This window comes from Tubulanus polymorphus, chromosome 3, assembly GCF_964204645.1.
Source record: "Tubulanus polymorphus chromosome 3, tnTubPoly1.2, whole genome shotgun sequence".
Classification (NCBI taxonomy): Eukaryota; Metazoa; Nemertea; class Palaeonemertea; order Tubulaniformes; family Tubulanidae; genus Tubulanus; species Tubulanus polymorphus.
Window position 1 is genome coordinate 2,545,246 of NC_134027.1, and position 16,574 is coordinate 2,561,819.

The 16,574-nt window shown below is 36.8% G+C and overlaps 1 protein-coding gene across 1 annotated transcript in view; it reads right to left on the reverse strand.

Annotated features, from left to right (window-relative positions):
- Positions 1-39: 39 nt before the first annotated feature.
- LOC141901032 (cleavage and polyadenylation specificity factor subunit 1-like) overlaps positions 40-16,574 on the reverse strand; it is a 45,766-nt gene continuing 29,231 nt past the window's right edge. The window contains 23 exon segments of the mRNA XM_074788101.1: positions 40-192; positions 283-421; positions 502-631; positions 866-1,027; positions 1,115-1,162; positions 1,254-1,320; positions 1,404-1,580; positions 1,665-1,748; positions 1,827-1,895; positions 1,976-2,117; positions 2,348-2,523; positions 2,757-3,026; positions 3,369-3,590; positions 3,673-3,781; positions 3,844-3,950; positions 4,039-4,108; positions 4,199-4,291; positions 4,374-4,534; positions 4,732-4,904; positions 5,188-5,329; positions 5,430-5,603; positions 6,161-6,259; positions 9,061-9,216. Coding sequence (XP_074644202.1) covers positions 145-192; positions 283-421; positions 502-631; positions 866-1,027; positions 1,115-1,162; positions 1,254-1,320; positions 1,404-1,580; positions 1,665-1,748; positions 1,827-1,895; positions 1,976-2,117; positions 2,348-2,523; positions 2,757-3,026; positions 3,369-3,590; positions 3,673-3,781; positions 3,844-3,950; positions 4,039-4,108; positions 4,199-4,291; positions 4,374-4,534; positions 4,732-4,904; positions 5,188-5,329; positions 5,430-5,603; positions 6,161-6,259; positions 9,061-9,216 — 3,018 coding nt within the window. The 3' untranslated portion in view covers positions 40-144.

Sequence of the window (16,574 nt, forward strand, 5' to 3'; positions counted from 1 at the left end):
ACAAAGAGCGTTTAAGAAATTTACAAATTTATTTGATGATCACATATACGGTATATACACATGTATGGTTGTTTTTTACAACAGTTAAATGATTGATTAATGAACTATTTGTTGAGATGGTTGTCACTCATGATAGCATTAACTTTAGAAATGAGCGGTGACACGGTTGACTTCGATTAGATCTTCATAAATCTGGTAAAGAAGAAAAAGAACCCAAAATGAATATACCGCGGTACATGAATATCTTCATCTGTTTTACACCTTTAACAAATCAGTTATTACCTGTTCTTGCGAAGTACCAATTTTCTTAGCCAATTCTACTCGATCCATAACTGGTAAATTGATATACTTCCACAGTAAGTCACCATCTAGTATATTCTTCTGTGCATTAACCAGCATTTTGAAATCATGTTTCACGGCCCTTTAAAAACGAATTTCATAGTACATTTAGCCCGTTTGTTCATATATTAGACAACCTGATCAGCAAGTTCCACTACTAACCTATAAGCTTTTGGATTTAGTCCAGCTGCATGAGAAAGTTGGCTAGTGAGGAAATTCTGCAACATTTGTAGACGCCTGTACACCTTTTCACTTATAGGCAATAGAAATCCAATTCCACCATCTAACGTAGCTGTAACATGAACAATGTCATAGTTAGAAAACTTTCAATCCATTTCATGAGAAAGAAATGTCAGTTTGTTGTTAGAACAACTGACTTTCAGAGACATTGTTTATATCAAAAGCCGGAATCGCTACTGATCCAGAAAAGGTAGCAGAACTCCACAGTTTTCTAGGTTTTACAAACAACTACAGGTAACAGCTGTTCCATAGCTGAGTCAGAAAATAGATAAATAGTGATATTTACCGAAATAAGTAACGTGTCTGTTGATGAGATGAGGTGCCGGTTTGACACCAGGATTCGATGGGTCGTTCATATTACAGTGAATACGGAAGAATGTGTTGATATTACTACCTGCGTTGAAATCAGCACGACGTAACAACTTCTGTCCTCCGTGACTCTCGCGCACTGTCGAAACAAACAAACAAACAAACATCATCAAGACTAGAATTCTAGATTCGGTTTTGTCTATGGACGATGAATAAATATACTTACATTCTGGCAGATAGTTGTAGACTAGAATATTCTTATCTCTGTCGGAAACTGCAATAAACCGTAAAAACATGTAGTCAGCATTAGAATATTCATATATACATAATACAATCCAATGATTAATGGAAAGAAAAATATTTACCAATGAATCCCAATTGTTTATTGTCTACTAGGTATTCACAGGAGTAAACTTCCAGGGGACGAGCATCCTTCAAAATCATAACATTTCAAACATTCATAAAGGTTTTATGGTTTGATGAAAAATTCATTGATATCGTTATGTGTAACTTACTTTACTAACAAAGGAAAGAACTCGTACATCTTCCTGGAATCGCAGCAGTGATATACTCTTCATGATATCAGCAGCTAATATCAATCCTTTCACATTCGTTAAACAATGGATGTACACTTGTGTGTCAATAAATGCAATACCACTCAGATCACTGTCTTTCAGTGACCAGATATAAATCTGTATAAAGAAAGAGATTAGAAATTCTGTAACATAGAAATCAACAAATACTGATCACTTATCATAACTAAGTAAAGCTCATACCTTTTGCCCAATAGCTGATACGAGATATCCATTCACATGGCACATTGCAGTAACTGGCCCCTTCTGTTCTTGATCATAGATCACCTATTTTCACATGAAACATTGAATTATTGTAAATTCTGGTTTCATTCAGCAGAGACCAATGACTCAATGTACAGTTACCTTTATCTTATTTTTTGTCAGCGGTTGACCTGGTTCGGGCACAACTTCAATGATATCCAAAATCAAAATCTGAAATGATCAATGATACATACAGGTAGATGTTTGACATCACTAGGTGTATTTATTATATCATTTGCGAATTTACTCACCCTGCCTCGAGCGGTCACCTCTTCCCCATAAGCTACTGTCGTTCCTAGTGCAAAATAACCTTTTAACCCGCTGACGGTTTCCTCTGATTTCAGTAATACGTGTGTCAGACATGTTATATGTTCCCAGTCTTCCATATCAATTCTTAATGAGAACAAATAATCATCATATATAACAGAATAATACTATTCATATTCTCAACATCTCAGTATATAACATTTTACTTCATTTCAAAATCAGTTAAGTCGTCATCAGAAAAGAGGTTATATTATTTGAGACTTCATCACAATTGAAGTGTAAATTATCATTTGAATAAGTCGTCGATAATGACAGTTCTGTCTATCACGAGTTAAGTGAGTTTGATAGTATCATACTTCGTATTAGGAATCGGTTCCCAGTTGACTGGCGAGAAAAGCTGGACGGAAAATTTCTGCATCTGTGGCAGCAGAAATCTGTCGTCTTTCTCGTGCGTCTCAATTTCTCTTTCATCGCCATGAAGTCGAGCGACGCGGTTCGTAGTTTCAAGAGAATTACTCGCAATGCCATACGTCTAAAATAACATACAATCAATAAATTCATTTCATAGCATTCCTAGTGAAAATTGGTTACTTTTCATTGCAATTTCAATTAGATTTTTATGCTTCTAAATCCGAATACTATCAAACAAGTCATCAAATAGAATAGATATGAGATTGACTTTCTCACTGAGTGTATGGTATAGATATCACTGAAAATTGATTTAATAATTAGAAAAGTTGTTAAAAAAGATTTAGATTTTCTCACCTTGCTATCGGGATGATAGGCAATAAAACTCGGGGTGCATCTCAGAGGTATTTTACGCACAGGCCAATGAGAATCGTATGTTAAATGCGTCGGAAGGGCACAAATTCGTAGTTGTCCAGCCTTATTGAAATATAGAAATCCTCGTGGACAGTTGATATTGTGGAATGCAGCAAATGAAGTCACCGAACCGTCAATACACATTGGATGTAAGCGAAGTTCTCCACGTGATGTCATGAATATCCAGTGTGGATAGGGACCACATACAAACACCTTCAAAAATAACAAATTCTCTTTAACATATATGCTGCCGACTATGAGATATCTTGTAGTTTCGGATCGGTCATCATTGACACTACGAGTTATCTCGTAGCTGATCCTTCTTATTCACTGTCTGATATTTGAACTTTGGCACATGGGAACGACACAGTTCCTGATTGGCTGGCAATTTGAACAAACTCAGCTTCATTCTTTTCTCAATGCCCAACGGTAAATTTTGAACAATTGCAAACGTTATCTCGTAGCAGCAACTGGGGGCAGCACTGTATAATCAGGGTGGTATTGAACGATAAGAAACTGTTCATCATGGCCTTCATATAAAACAAATCAACTTACGCCGGAGTAACCAGCAACATCAGAAAAATAACGAAGCATTTTCACTTGAGTTGGTTTTCCATCCAATTCTTCATCCTTTTTTTGAGATTTTGTCGCGTTTTGACGTAGAATCAATGGATGCGCAATACGCTTGAATCTAAGCCTCAGATTGTTGTCATTAACCGTCATCGTTTGGTGGAAAGTAAAAGCTTCGTAAATTAAAAGATCTTCATCCACTTGCGCCTGAATTATTCGAAATAGATAGATTAGTACCAGGTATGAAGTCATGGGAAATGACACTAGAATCAGCAGAACTACAACTTACCATGAGGAACGGTCTTCTGTTCTTATTGCCTAACCCTACCAATAGAACCTCCTTCAACAGTGGCATTTCACTAGGTTTTTCAGATCTGAAATAAAGTTACATCCATGTACTGACCATTACGATAATCACCTGCGATTACATATTCAATGAGTTAAATTGAATTGCATATACCCTTTAGTAGTAATATCCTTCATATGACCGCTATCAACCAGTACTTTGTTTCCCATTGGGAAATTCTTCACCAGGAAACATAACGAAAAATCCGGAATACTGAAAATCTAAATGAAAATACAAATATAAATAAACACCATGAATGGTGAATAAGAACAAGTGGTATTCATTCATCGTGAATTCTAGGGTTTTTACCTCAAGAACACCATTTTCTCTCGCTAAAGCGCACCAATACGTCGGTTTTATCTCTTTATCACTTTCAGCTCTGAATTTTCAATCGTAAGCAGTTGAAATATAGATGAGAATGAACATATTTACTTTAATGGAAATTAATTCAATAGAAGAAATAACTTACGATTGTGTCGGTTCATCAGTCTTGAAACTGTTATCAAATACAGATATGTCACTGACTCCGTATAATAATTCATCTTCATCATCAATAGTCACACTTAAATATAAACCAGGCATAAACGATTGATTGATTAACAGCTGAATTTCTAAGAATTATTTTTCCAGTAGTCTTAACTTACTCTTTATCGAATTCAACATTGATTTTGAGCGATTCAGCGTTATCAGATTCTGCTGGTGCAGTAGATGGCGCCTTTGTAGTGTCTTCATCTTTGTGAACAGCTGCCGTTGTAAACATACCACTGACGTCTTTATAAACGCAATACGTCAACACTTTCGACTTCTGAAATAAATTAAAACGTGTTGTTCTCTAACATTCCATTCCCAGAAATATTCATATCTATAATCAATAATTACTGATTTTAGGCTGTAATTAACAGAGTTGTGTATATCACGGTCGTCAACTTAATCAACACCGACCCTATAACACCTTATTGATAATCATTACTTGTGACTCAAATAATACTATTAAATACAAACCTGAGTCAAGTTTGGTTTAGTAACGGACAGTCTTGGACCTAAATCTTGTTCTTCAACCAAAGTTAACATCATGACGGTTCCTTGCTGGCTCATTATGACGATATAAGGATCCGCGACGGAACACTGAGTTATGGGTGAACCTACATCTATCGGAATATGCTGAATCTGTTTGACTGAAAATAAGCATAACAAGACATTTGTTCATTGACACATTGAAAATAACAAATTTTGATTCGGGCCTGATCTGCGCCGATTTGGCCCGGGCCAACTCGTATGCGTGTGATGGCGTCTGTATAGTAACAATGAATGAAAACATGTTTGTAACCATTTTAACGGTGTCAAAAATATCTCCATTGGAACAACACTACTGCACTGCCTTCTAGGTTTGATTGGGTGAGTCAAGGGACCAGGCCTGTTTCTGAATGATAACAGTTCGTTTAAAAGAATGAAACGCACCTCCATCTAAAAGTCGTATCCCCATAGGAGAAACCTGTAGTATATACTGTTTACTACCGATATTTCCAGCGAACACTGTTGGTGCTTGAGTACTAAAACCGCTGTGATCGAGTTCCATTATTTCTTGTCCCGTCTCGAGAACCTGCGACGGAATGAATAGAAAATCAATCGAGCACATCCAGCAGTGACTCTTAAAACGGGGGCAAGTACTTTTCAATAAAACGTCTAACGACAACACTTACCATACTGGAATCATCTCTACTGAGAATCAGAAAATCATGAGCATTCTTCGGATCAATCAAAACGGATTCTTCCTCTTCATCATCGAGCTTCTCACCTTCCTCTAATTCGGCCTCCGCCTTTTCGCGTTTCTTCCTTTTTTCTTCAATACGTTCATTTCGTTCTCTCTCTATCTCCTTTAATTACGTAACAATTCAACAGGTAACAATTATTCCGATTTTCACATACATATATATTATTGGATTAGCTGGTGGAAATATTTTCTATAATCCTGATTCATTGAAATAAACTTCCAATGATATACCATGAGACTGTGATCTTTAAGCTTTTTTTATGATCATGGCATTAACCTATTCGATGAATGATTATATACAAGAAGGATAGTACTTAATAGGTTAACTAGTTCATTTGAAGTACAAGCTTTCGCTACTAGTGTATATAGTGAAAGCTCGCACTTCAAATAAAGTAGTTAACCTATAAAGTACTATCCATCTCGTCGTCGTATTCAGGACTCCTCTACAAATCTTCTCATGATGAATAATTATCAAATTATCTATTTATGATCATGAAGGGTATATTTATATTAGTTTCAGTCAACAACATCTGACATAAATGTCAATAGAAGATGCATCCATCAAAAAGCGATTTACTAATAAGATGAATCAATGCCAGGACACGTTTGTTAAATTCAAAATGTTCGATATTCATAACCGTAGCATTCCGCATAATTTACCTCATCTGACTTCGGAGGACCTTTAACGGTCCACATATCGTAACAGCCGACCAGCTCACCGGCATCAAACGTCGTGACAACCTGAGGTCTGATACTTCTCTAAAAAACATCAACATTTTCAAAATCAGCAGAGATATCGAGGTAGATGCACGCGATATGACTAACTCTGACAGCGGGATACGAAATAACTATTTAACCACTGCCAATTTGCCAGTAAGATTTCGTGTTCAAAGGTAAAGGTAAACCAGACCCGAATAACAATAAATCAGAGAACCATCTATTATCGGAGCAATATAGCAGCCCATTAGCTAACAATAGGGTGAATGGAGAACATGCAAGACTGCACCGATGCGGTTACTTTCTATAATTATCTCTTGGCGTTAATTTCCGGGTATTTTTATAGAATCACGTTATAAACGAGACTCTGGAGCTGTTGTCGATTCTTTCTAACACTTCATTTTCAATTTGCAGCTGTTCAATCACGTTACGTGGATCCGCCGGTGAGAGAACCAAACAATAAATTAGCAACATGAAATTCGATTGATATTCTAGTAATTGAAAACTTTCATCTTAGAAGAAAATGAACGAATCTCCTGCGTGGAAACAACTGTGCAGACATTTCAACTCGAGGCAATGAAAGGAAATGGTCATCAAATAGATTTTCTGCTTCCTCAACATTTGAGGTTTTGATGTTAAATGACCGCTTCATAATTATTGATAGTGTCAAATAAGGGATTGAGGTCGAATTCTAATCGTTGGACGCGGATTATCTGATATCAACAATTTGCTCAATCATTTCATAAAGATTCATTCATTCAGCACTTTTCAAAGACCTAAAACAAAACCCGAATTCAATTCCAATAAAAGGTTTTGATAGAACTGTAAAATTTTGCGAGATCCTCTTCGAAACCCTTTAAGCCATTTTCATTGACAAGACTTTAATTTCCTGTACGATGAAGCTTTCGATACAGAATTACTCAAAAGGTTAAACCATCAAGCGCAGCACGTCTTAAACTGTAGTGGAGATGAACAAATGATCTAAAGGATCAACCAAAAGGCTCTTTGCAAAAAATTGTATCAATATATTTCAGCTAGGAGGCTGGTAGATGATGCAAGTCAGATTCCTGTTGTATGGTTGTCACATTTACACGGAATGTGATATAAGAGTGAATTGACAAATTGATGACGATTCTGGTTTTATAAACCATACGAATCCCTATACATAATTCAAATGGCTATAAATCATAGGGTTGCGTGACAGGTTTCCTTCTGAGATACATTCATCAAATCCCGAACTGAATATATCTCATAATAAGAGCAGGCAGTCACACAGAACAGCTGTTTACACCCTAAATAGATTTCAGATTTGTGTGAAAAGCCATAACGTGGATCACTGTATTCGCGTGAAAAGCTTTCAGTAAACGTAAATCTTTGAAGCGATTTCAAATTTTGACCAAAGTTTGTTCGTCGCTGTCTCTTGCACTTCGTTAGTTTAACTGACATCTGATCAACTGCTTTCAAATTGCCAGAATTGATAAAGCACTCGTAAGCTGAAGGGTGAATCATAAGGCTCGAATTTGAATAATAGAAGACCTTAGCAGAATGATGGATGAACTGCGACCAGTAAATCAAAGATAAAATTGTCCGGTATCTCAGCTGATCAGTCAAAATCATTGATTACTCTTAAAATGTACTACTTAATTAGACCGCATTTGGAGAGAGAGAGAGAAGAGAGGAGAGAAGAGAGGAGAGACAAGAGAGCTGTTCAAGATCGCACTATCCAATATTGTCTGAGAATTCTATGATGAAAATATTGATATTCAACGTTTGTCAATTATTACAGCGATTAATATGCAAATTACAACTAGTAGTGTATTTCTCGCTTCCATTATTACAGGTATTAAATTAATGCCCATTTTCTCGCAGCAGTAGCCGCGTATCCCGTAGCCCCTTGGGGCTCCTGCGCGTTACAGCGATGGGTATAGAGTCTATAATCAATCATGAGGTACAGGTGCTAGCGCCGAGAGTGATATTCATGTGAAAAGCTCTGATTCGATCTCGTAACAGATGAATGATTTAATCAATCGTAACAAAAACGCAATGGATCTAAACACCTGTGAGATCGGTATGCAACGACCGAATGAAAAGAAAAAAACTAATTATTAATTATTAATTTCATTAAACTGCTATTCATTAACTCATTGGGAAATGCACTTTTTTCATCCTTTATCAACCTTTAAGAGCTTGATAGGAAGCAGGTGCGGATCCAGCCAGCAAAGTGAGCCTTGTACAACACCCTCAAATGTTTTGAGTTGCCTTTTTGGGAATGAGCTCTTTAACTTTTTACTGTATTATTTGTACTTGATCTTATAAACTTCGCTTGTAATTGATAGGATAAGGCAAGCTTTCTAATTGGAAATTCTGTAAAATGTATCAAACTCATCAAAAATTTTCAAATGCAAGACCTTAGTTGCTAATACGCCTCCAACTATGCCTTTTCAATGATCAAAAATGCCATTTATAAGTCACAAGACCTTAAAAGTAGCCCTTGAATCAGCCCCTGGGTAGAGACCCCCTCCCTAATAACATGGGCTAGCTAATCATAGCAAAGAATTGCAGGACACAGCACAAGTTAATATGGGGAAACAGCCCTGTTTCCCTCATATTGACAGCAATTGATAGCATTTTTCAGATTCTGGTCACCGATGTAATGCCTTTAAACTTAAGCGTCTATCTAGTAATACGTGCAACAAGTGTAAAAAGAGCATGATTAAATTGAATTAGCAATCGAGTACTAGTGAATGATGAGACAATAATTCAATCAATGTTCGTTGCTGCTTAAATCGCCTGCTTCATTAGAAAACCTGTCAGAACCGAACAAAACTAGATAAATCATTTACCTGTAACACGGATAATGCACCATTTTTAGCATAACCAGAAGTTGTCACCAGCTCCAAGTCGGGTTCGTCTGGATGACTCAACTCATCTGACAGAAATGCAGGCTCACCCATTTTCATCTGGCCGCAAGGTGCGATATTGATGAGACTATCGGCTACCTGAAAATACATAGATAAAACTAATGATATCATCATCACCATCATCAATTGAGAGGGGACTGTTTTGACGGTCATTCATTCTGTTCCGACAGATATTCTAGACGTTTACCCTGAGTAGTGGCTTTCGTTCCAGGCCCGTAGCGCGACTAATTTTATTAAAATGAAGACATTTTTGATGGACAGCCTGGATTCTACATCTCCCATGGGAATAAATTCCATTTGTTGACTATAATGTTAGTATAAATTCATTTGAAAAATGATATTCGATCGTGATTTTCAAAATAGAAGGGGTAGGTGTGAGAGGTTCCTATCAGAACATCAAATCGAAAGCATTGACAAAATACCCAACAAATAACTAGGTGTATTTTATTCATAAGTACGGAAATAGCCGTGCCATGGTGAACACCATACGGGCAATAGTTGTGAATCCATCATCGTTAGTTGCCAATCTCACCGGAAAAACCTGCCATAAAGCACAGGTTTTTTTTGTCGAGCTTATCGGAATGAAGAGACCGACGCTCAACGCTCGACGATACATCAACACATGGCTTTGATTTCATACGAAAACGAAGATATCCCGTCACCTTGAACACACAGTAGTTTGCTCGTATAAACTATAGGTTTAACGTGACAGTGATGATCGTCCGATCAAACAATAAATACACATAACAGCCGCGTAGGGGTGGACGGTTTACACGGAAGTGAGGGTCACTAAACAAGAGAAATAAATACACATCATGGTCGGAATAAGAATTACTGCAGTCACGACTTTCCCGAATAGACAGAACCCGAGTGGTCTCGGTAACTCGCTAGGATAAGGTGTGATGCTCAGTGACAAGCGGGTTCAAGTCCTGTCTGGCTGCTGCCGGTTAAATAAACAATCCAAAAGGGTCGGGAAAGGAAAGGTTCGATTCAGGGAAAGCAAGATCCGAATGACGCATAACAACCCGGAAATATCAGACAAAAACCGTAAACATGAACAACAAGTATGTATACGTGCTAATAGCATGTCAGTGAAATTTGATGGCTACAGAGATCGAGGCAGTGGTATTTTTCAGTTGGCAATCAGAAACAATTATCTCAATTATGATGGGGAAGTGAGGAACGGCAGTTTCGCTTCAGATGAGAGATTGTGTCAGTTGTGATCTGAAACAAAATGAGAGCCTCGCTGAGAGTCATTGTCACGACGACAATGTTCATAATTATTCGACGTCGCGGAAAAATCAAATTTTCTACTCGGTGAAAAATGCACGGAGAAATATGGACAAAATAGAATCATCGGAATCTAATGATGTTTGATTACTAGATCTCATTATCAAAAACAAAGAGCTTTTCGAGTCTAAACGTGGTCATATTTCGTGAGTAATTTGCAGAATTCTCTTTAAATCATCGAGATGGAACAACTCAAGTTCGTCGATCACCTTCGTTCGTTCGTTCGTTCGTTCGTTTGTGCGAGTGGAAAATTCTTCATGATTATCTACAGAATCACCTGCGACTTTAATGATTCAAAAAAAAATACCACCTGAGATACATAGCAGCTACATGATACGAGGAACGAATGAGGTCACCATGCGGGCAATAAACTTACAATATTTTAAAAAAAATTTCGAAGGTCTTTCCATTCTCGCTGACAACAATACACGATTTAGAGAAGGAACCAAGTTGGTCGTGCTTCGAGACACTTTTGTAACAAAACAGGATCTAATTCTACAGTTCAAACTTAAACTCAGTACCGCGGTCCTGGTAACACTTACAGTCGCAACATCGCAACATTCCCATTTTTCATTATTAACGTAGGATTTTTCATGTGTCATCGACCTACGCACACTAGTAACTAGAACTTAAACGAGTCAAAAACTTCTGGTTCGTCCAGAAGTCAGTTTGGGTCAAACCGGCTACGGTTGTTTAGAGTCTATTCAGAACCTTTACAGATTCATATGAAAAAGGTTTCTACAGGTTGATATAAATGGCCACCTAATGAAGACCTAATGAACGAATGAAGACCTAATGAATACTTGTAGCTCTCTGGAAAACTTGTCAAAACCTACACTTAAATCTACATCCAGACTCATTAGCGCTAATTGTCAACTTATAATGATGTCTAGGTACATATGAACTACTACATAAAACAATACAATCTACCTCCATATATATATATATATATATATATATATATATATATATATATACATACATACTTATCAACAGAAACGGAAAAAACTGAACAGGATTTTTAATTTACCTCAAATTACTTTGTCACATCGACAACAATTTTCGTATAATTAATGTTCTAAATGAAAGCAACTATTGACGGCAGGTAATATCGGTGTGTGTTTGTGTGTGATTGTCAGTAGACAGACATTCCCCAAATAACACATCAGTATTGGCAAATACAACCTGCCATTAAGGGAGACAATGATGATGGGCACAAATACTTCCATCTTCCATCCCGCTTCAGGCATTGATATATAGTAAGTAGACTCGCAGGAGTTTCATTCCCGGGACTAATGGTCACTCACGGGCACACCTCAATAAAACACTGTAATCCCCTTTAAGAATAACACTAAAAAGCGTCGCAATCTTTCATCTTCAGCTATCAGTGGTATTATCAAAAGGCCAAAAACTTGTCGGAAAATCATAAACATGTTGCCCAATGTTTCATGCACGTATAATAAGATACATGTGACAACTGAAGATGTCGAACAGCCACAAAACACAAAACGAGTATCGTGACTAAGCTGCATCATGGCTAAGCTCAAACATATCATATACATATACTGTTTGTAGCATTTGATATTCATCTACTCAAATCCAGACCAAAATATCTAAACTTTCATGGCTACTAAATGAAGCTATATGTTCACTAAGGCAGAAATGAAAGTTTATGAAAATAAATACAAGGTATTCGTTACAAAAACCACAAGGAAAAATTATTCAGATCATATTTTCAAAAATTCTGAAGCTTTTACAACAACTGAAATTTCAAGCTATGAAAAAATAATTAATAATTTCCATAACTTTTCCAGGATTGTACGAATCCTAACATATTCATCATAGCTGTGAGACCCTGACTGGAAGTGAATCAATCAAAATATCTAGTTTTCATCTCAAAGGTGAACACAGAGTTCAGGTAGAGAGCGAGTTGTGTGAGTGATTAATTTAGAATCTGTCACAGTGAATCCTATAACCATTCATTATACATTGAAAAAATACATGATTTAATCTAACAATGGTTTAATCAATGGCTTCTGATATATGCACAAATGTGCTGATTTATTGAACAGTGATGAGCCGCGATCGCGAGTAGATGATTTGGAACGGGTCAAACTGGGCCAGTCAGACCCGAGCCAAATTTTGCCAGTGCCTAATTTGAAGGCGCTTTCACACATAAATCACTCACTAGTTACTAAAACGTTATCAAAATGTTCCTGTTGCAAGTGAAGTCACTTCCTGAACCAAGTTAACATTCACAAGCAATAATTTGACTAGGCTAAAATTTGTTAAACAGACCTGGTCGAACAGTTGGTCAGGTAGGGCCCTGGTTGGTACTAGTATGAATGGTGGGAACACTCGTATGATTACAGCTATGTTCTAATGTTCACAGGACACAGGAAAAAGATAGGTGAAAGTTAACTCAGAAACAACTCAAGTTCTACGATTTATCGACTTAACCCACCGACCTCTGACAAGAGATATAAACAAGAGGAAAAACATGAATTTGATATCATGCAACTAGAAATAACAACCTATAAATATTAGTCCATTTCCTTATTGTTTTACAATATAATCGCGTGACGACATGTTGCAGTATGGCTCGTGGCGAAAATAAATTGCTTTATAAAAAACCAATTTAGCCAATAACACACTTTGTCCAATCACTAACAGAAAATTGAGTTATGTCACCGCATGACGGGAGTCTTACTATAACATGTTACACGCACAGTTCCTGCTCAGCCTGAAAATATCTAGAAAAATACTTCAAAGTAAACATCTTCCCGAGGGGCGAAGCTAATTTCATTTTTTTCTGACTAACTGCTATACTTTTTTTTTCGGAACTTCAAGTTTCGTAACATGTTCGGATTTAACGACGTTAGAAGATATTTAATCATGTTTAAGAGTAGTCAGAAGAAATTAATATTTCATCCATCAATTTCACAACGCCTTAAATCAAAATATACATAAGAACCGGACTCTGGTGGTTATCCTTATGGATTTAGAGAAATACATGTTTCTTCGACACCAGAGACTGCGACGATGAGAATTCATTCCGAGCTGTGTTCACTCTTCCTTCAGCCATCTCAATGATTCTAATAGAATAATCGAATTATCTTCCGAGCTCAAAATCTAATTTTCTCTAATGAATCACTGGTATTCGTCTTTAAAAATTACGAATATAATATCACAAATCTCTAAACGCATCCGTGAATCAATTCTAACCTACGGAAAACATGTACTGCACGTATTTGCCTTCTGATGCCATCGAATGTCGTAGATTTATAGTCGTAATAATAAATGGAAATTAGTAACAAGAGGGATAATGATACAAGGTCAGCATCTAGGCAACTTAATTAATGCTGTGACTTGATGCTAATTAATGTATTAAGCAATAAGAAATTGTGTCTACAGCACCTCGTTCAATACATGCCTTCAAATATTTGCTGAACGTCACACTACGTTCTTTAGAACGATCTAAATTCGGCCCGTTAAAATTCAGTATGGACCAAGTGTTCGCACTAGGAAAAAGTCCTTTCTAAATTGGTCAGCCTTCAAGACTGATCTAGGCCCATTCCAAATTTTGGCCCGTTGCAGGTGCGTACCTATTTGGAAAGGTTTAACTGCGTGAATGAGGCATTCATCTCTACACATCGCTGTTAATTTCAATCGTAAATAGAAAAATGTTTTCAGACTATCGAACGTAATCCCTCTTTTCTTTGACTAGGCTTAGGCTTAAAATCATTTCGCGCAGTCATAAAGATTGTTAATCTTAGCGATGTCTTAGTTGAAATGTTCGTTGTATCGATGTGAATCAAGCAGCTCCTCTTCGGCGGTTAATCCTCTCTAACGCATTCATTTGCTCATCCATCTATATCTATTACAAATTAAAAGTTTTCTGATCTCGTCTCGACTGAAACAGTTGACTAGACGCCGACCGTCATTTCCAGGCATGTAACGAGTCATAAGTTAATTGCGTATAATTACTATGAATGTATGTATGTATAAAAGAGACTGATTGGTCTCGCTTCAATGAACAGCTGGAGACAATTTTACCTGGAACAGACCTCAGTCAAATTTGGCCCACGCTTAATAAGAGGAGCTCATTCACATGAAAATCATTCACTCATTACTATCAAAATGCTATAGACGGACATTTTTGTGTTGATTGACATCAGGAGTAACGAACTAATTTCAAAATCATTCTCATAGGCTTCCATTAGCGAATACAAGGCAGTAAAAGAAGTCAGACCCAGGAAGACCTCCCTGGTTGGACATATCCAAGTAATTACAACTATGCGATGAGCAGTCCAGGCAGGTGGATAAATTAACACAAATTATGATCCCTAGACGCAGGCTTATTAACCTATGGTTCCTTAGTGTTTGAAGCAGTCACTCGAATAAATTCAAATCCTCATTTCACAAATATCGTTTCTTCAAACTAAAAGCTAGATGTATGAATATTGATGTAAGAACCTAGATGAGCTGAGTAGGTATAGATCAGGGGAATGTACGGGATATGAGAACGTGCAGTGAATTGTGAGCAGAAATAAGCAATCAACGCGAATACACTATAATCATCCACCACAAATGGAAAATTACAAAAAGTTGCCGGGATAAATCGTATGACACTGTTTTTGTCAAGCACTGAGCCTTAACAGTGTTGATTTATATACGGTCGGTTGCTGCTGCTGATGAATCTAAGATGATAATCCTCTCATCAGTCTAAAAACATTGCCACACAAATAAGTGCTTTATCTTTTTCAGATATAGGATTAATACCAGTCAGTCGTTAGCGAATGACTTTTCTTCCGTACAATCTTACAATCTTACAATACGACGACCTTTTTAAAGCCTAAATCATGTCATCGATTTCCATGGCCGAAGATATAACAGGGTTCTCTATAGCAGTGGTCGCACGGAGCTCAGGTCAAACTGGCCTGGACCAGAACTGAATCAAATTCAGCCCGTGCTTAAGTAGAGAACGCATTCGCACGCAAACCACTCACTCGTTACTAAAATTCTATCAAAATGATGCTGTGACAAGTGAAGTGAGTCACTTTCAGAACCAATTAGCATTCACACGCAATTATTTGACTTGAACCACAATTTGGTATGGGACTGGTGCGATATTTTTGGTCGGAACAAATTTGCCCCTTGTGAAAAAGGTATGGAACCATCTGACACCGAATATGAAAATTGCTCGGTGTGATCACGGCTTATAAACGATGACTGAAGGATTGTGATGGTTTTTGAATACTATCGTCTTAAGAAGAGATGAAGAAATCTCAGTTGTAGTAAATTCTGATTTAACAATGACTTCATGACGCACGAATCCTATAAATATCAATGTTATACGTGATAAAGATACAGATGAATGATGAACGGTAAAAGGATGACCTGAGCTATCGCGTTATACTTATTCATACCTCTCCGTTTACGCGTGAAAATTATTTGTTTGAGGATAAGAAACTTTATTTTCAAAAGCGAAAACTATTGAAATAAGAAGATTAGTTCAAGAGTTCCTACATTAACGTAGGTTTTAATTAAAGGACAGCTGTTATTTCCTTCTATATCATTAATGCCTCAATGATGAGTTTCTAGTTCAATGAATAATGGAGAAATATATTCATATCTCATGTTATAAGCTGTAATAAATGCGATGAAACTGTAGTGATAGCAGCAGGTTGCATATTGATGAACCCAACAATTTGTACATGGCTCAAATTTTTCAGAATGAAATACCAGGATTTTTCACACTTTCTTACATAATATACTTTTTCTAGATTTTTCATATTTTTCACTTCAAGGTAGAGGAACATAAGCAGTTTCTGATCCCAACCTGAACTCATCGAATTAGAATTTCTCAAAACTTTAACACAGCTTGTAAATAAACTCTGAGCTTTGTGGTTTTACGGCTTAAAAAGGGCAACTCGAAAGACAACTCATTTTGAATTGTCCACACATTCTCGATGGTTTTTCACAGATTTCTCTAATTTTTCACATCAATCTGACCGCCTTTATAGTAGAATATGATATTCAGTATCTAGTAATCGGAGCTGCAATAAAAGTGAATTCATACGATGAATGAAAGAATCATTTAGAAGATAGCGTTGACAGTGAAACTGTCAGTTGTTGTGATTTAT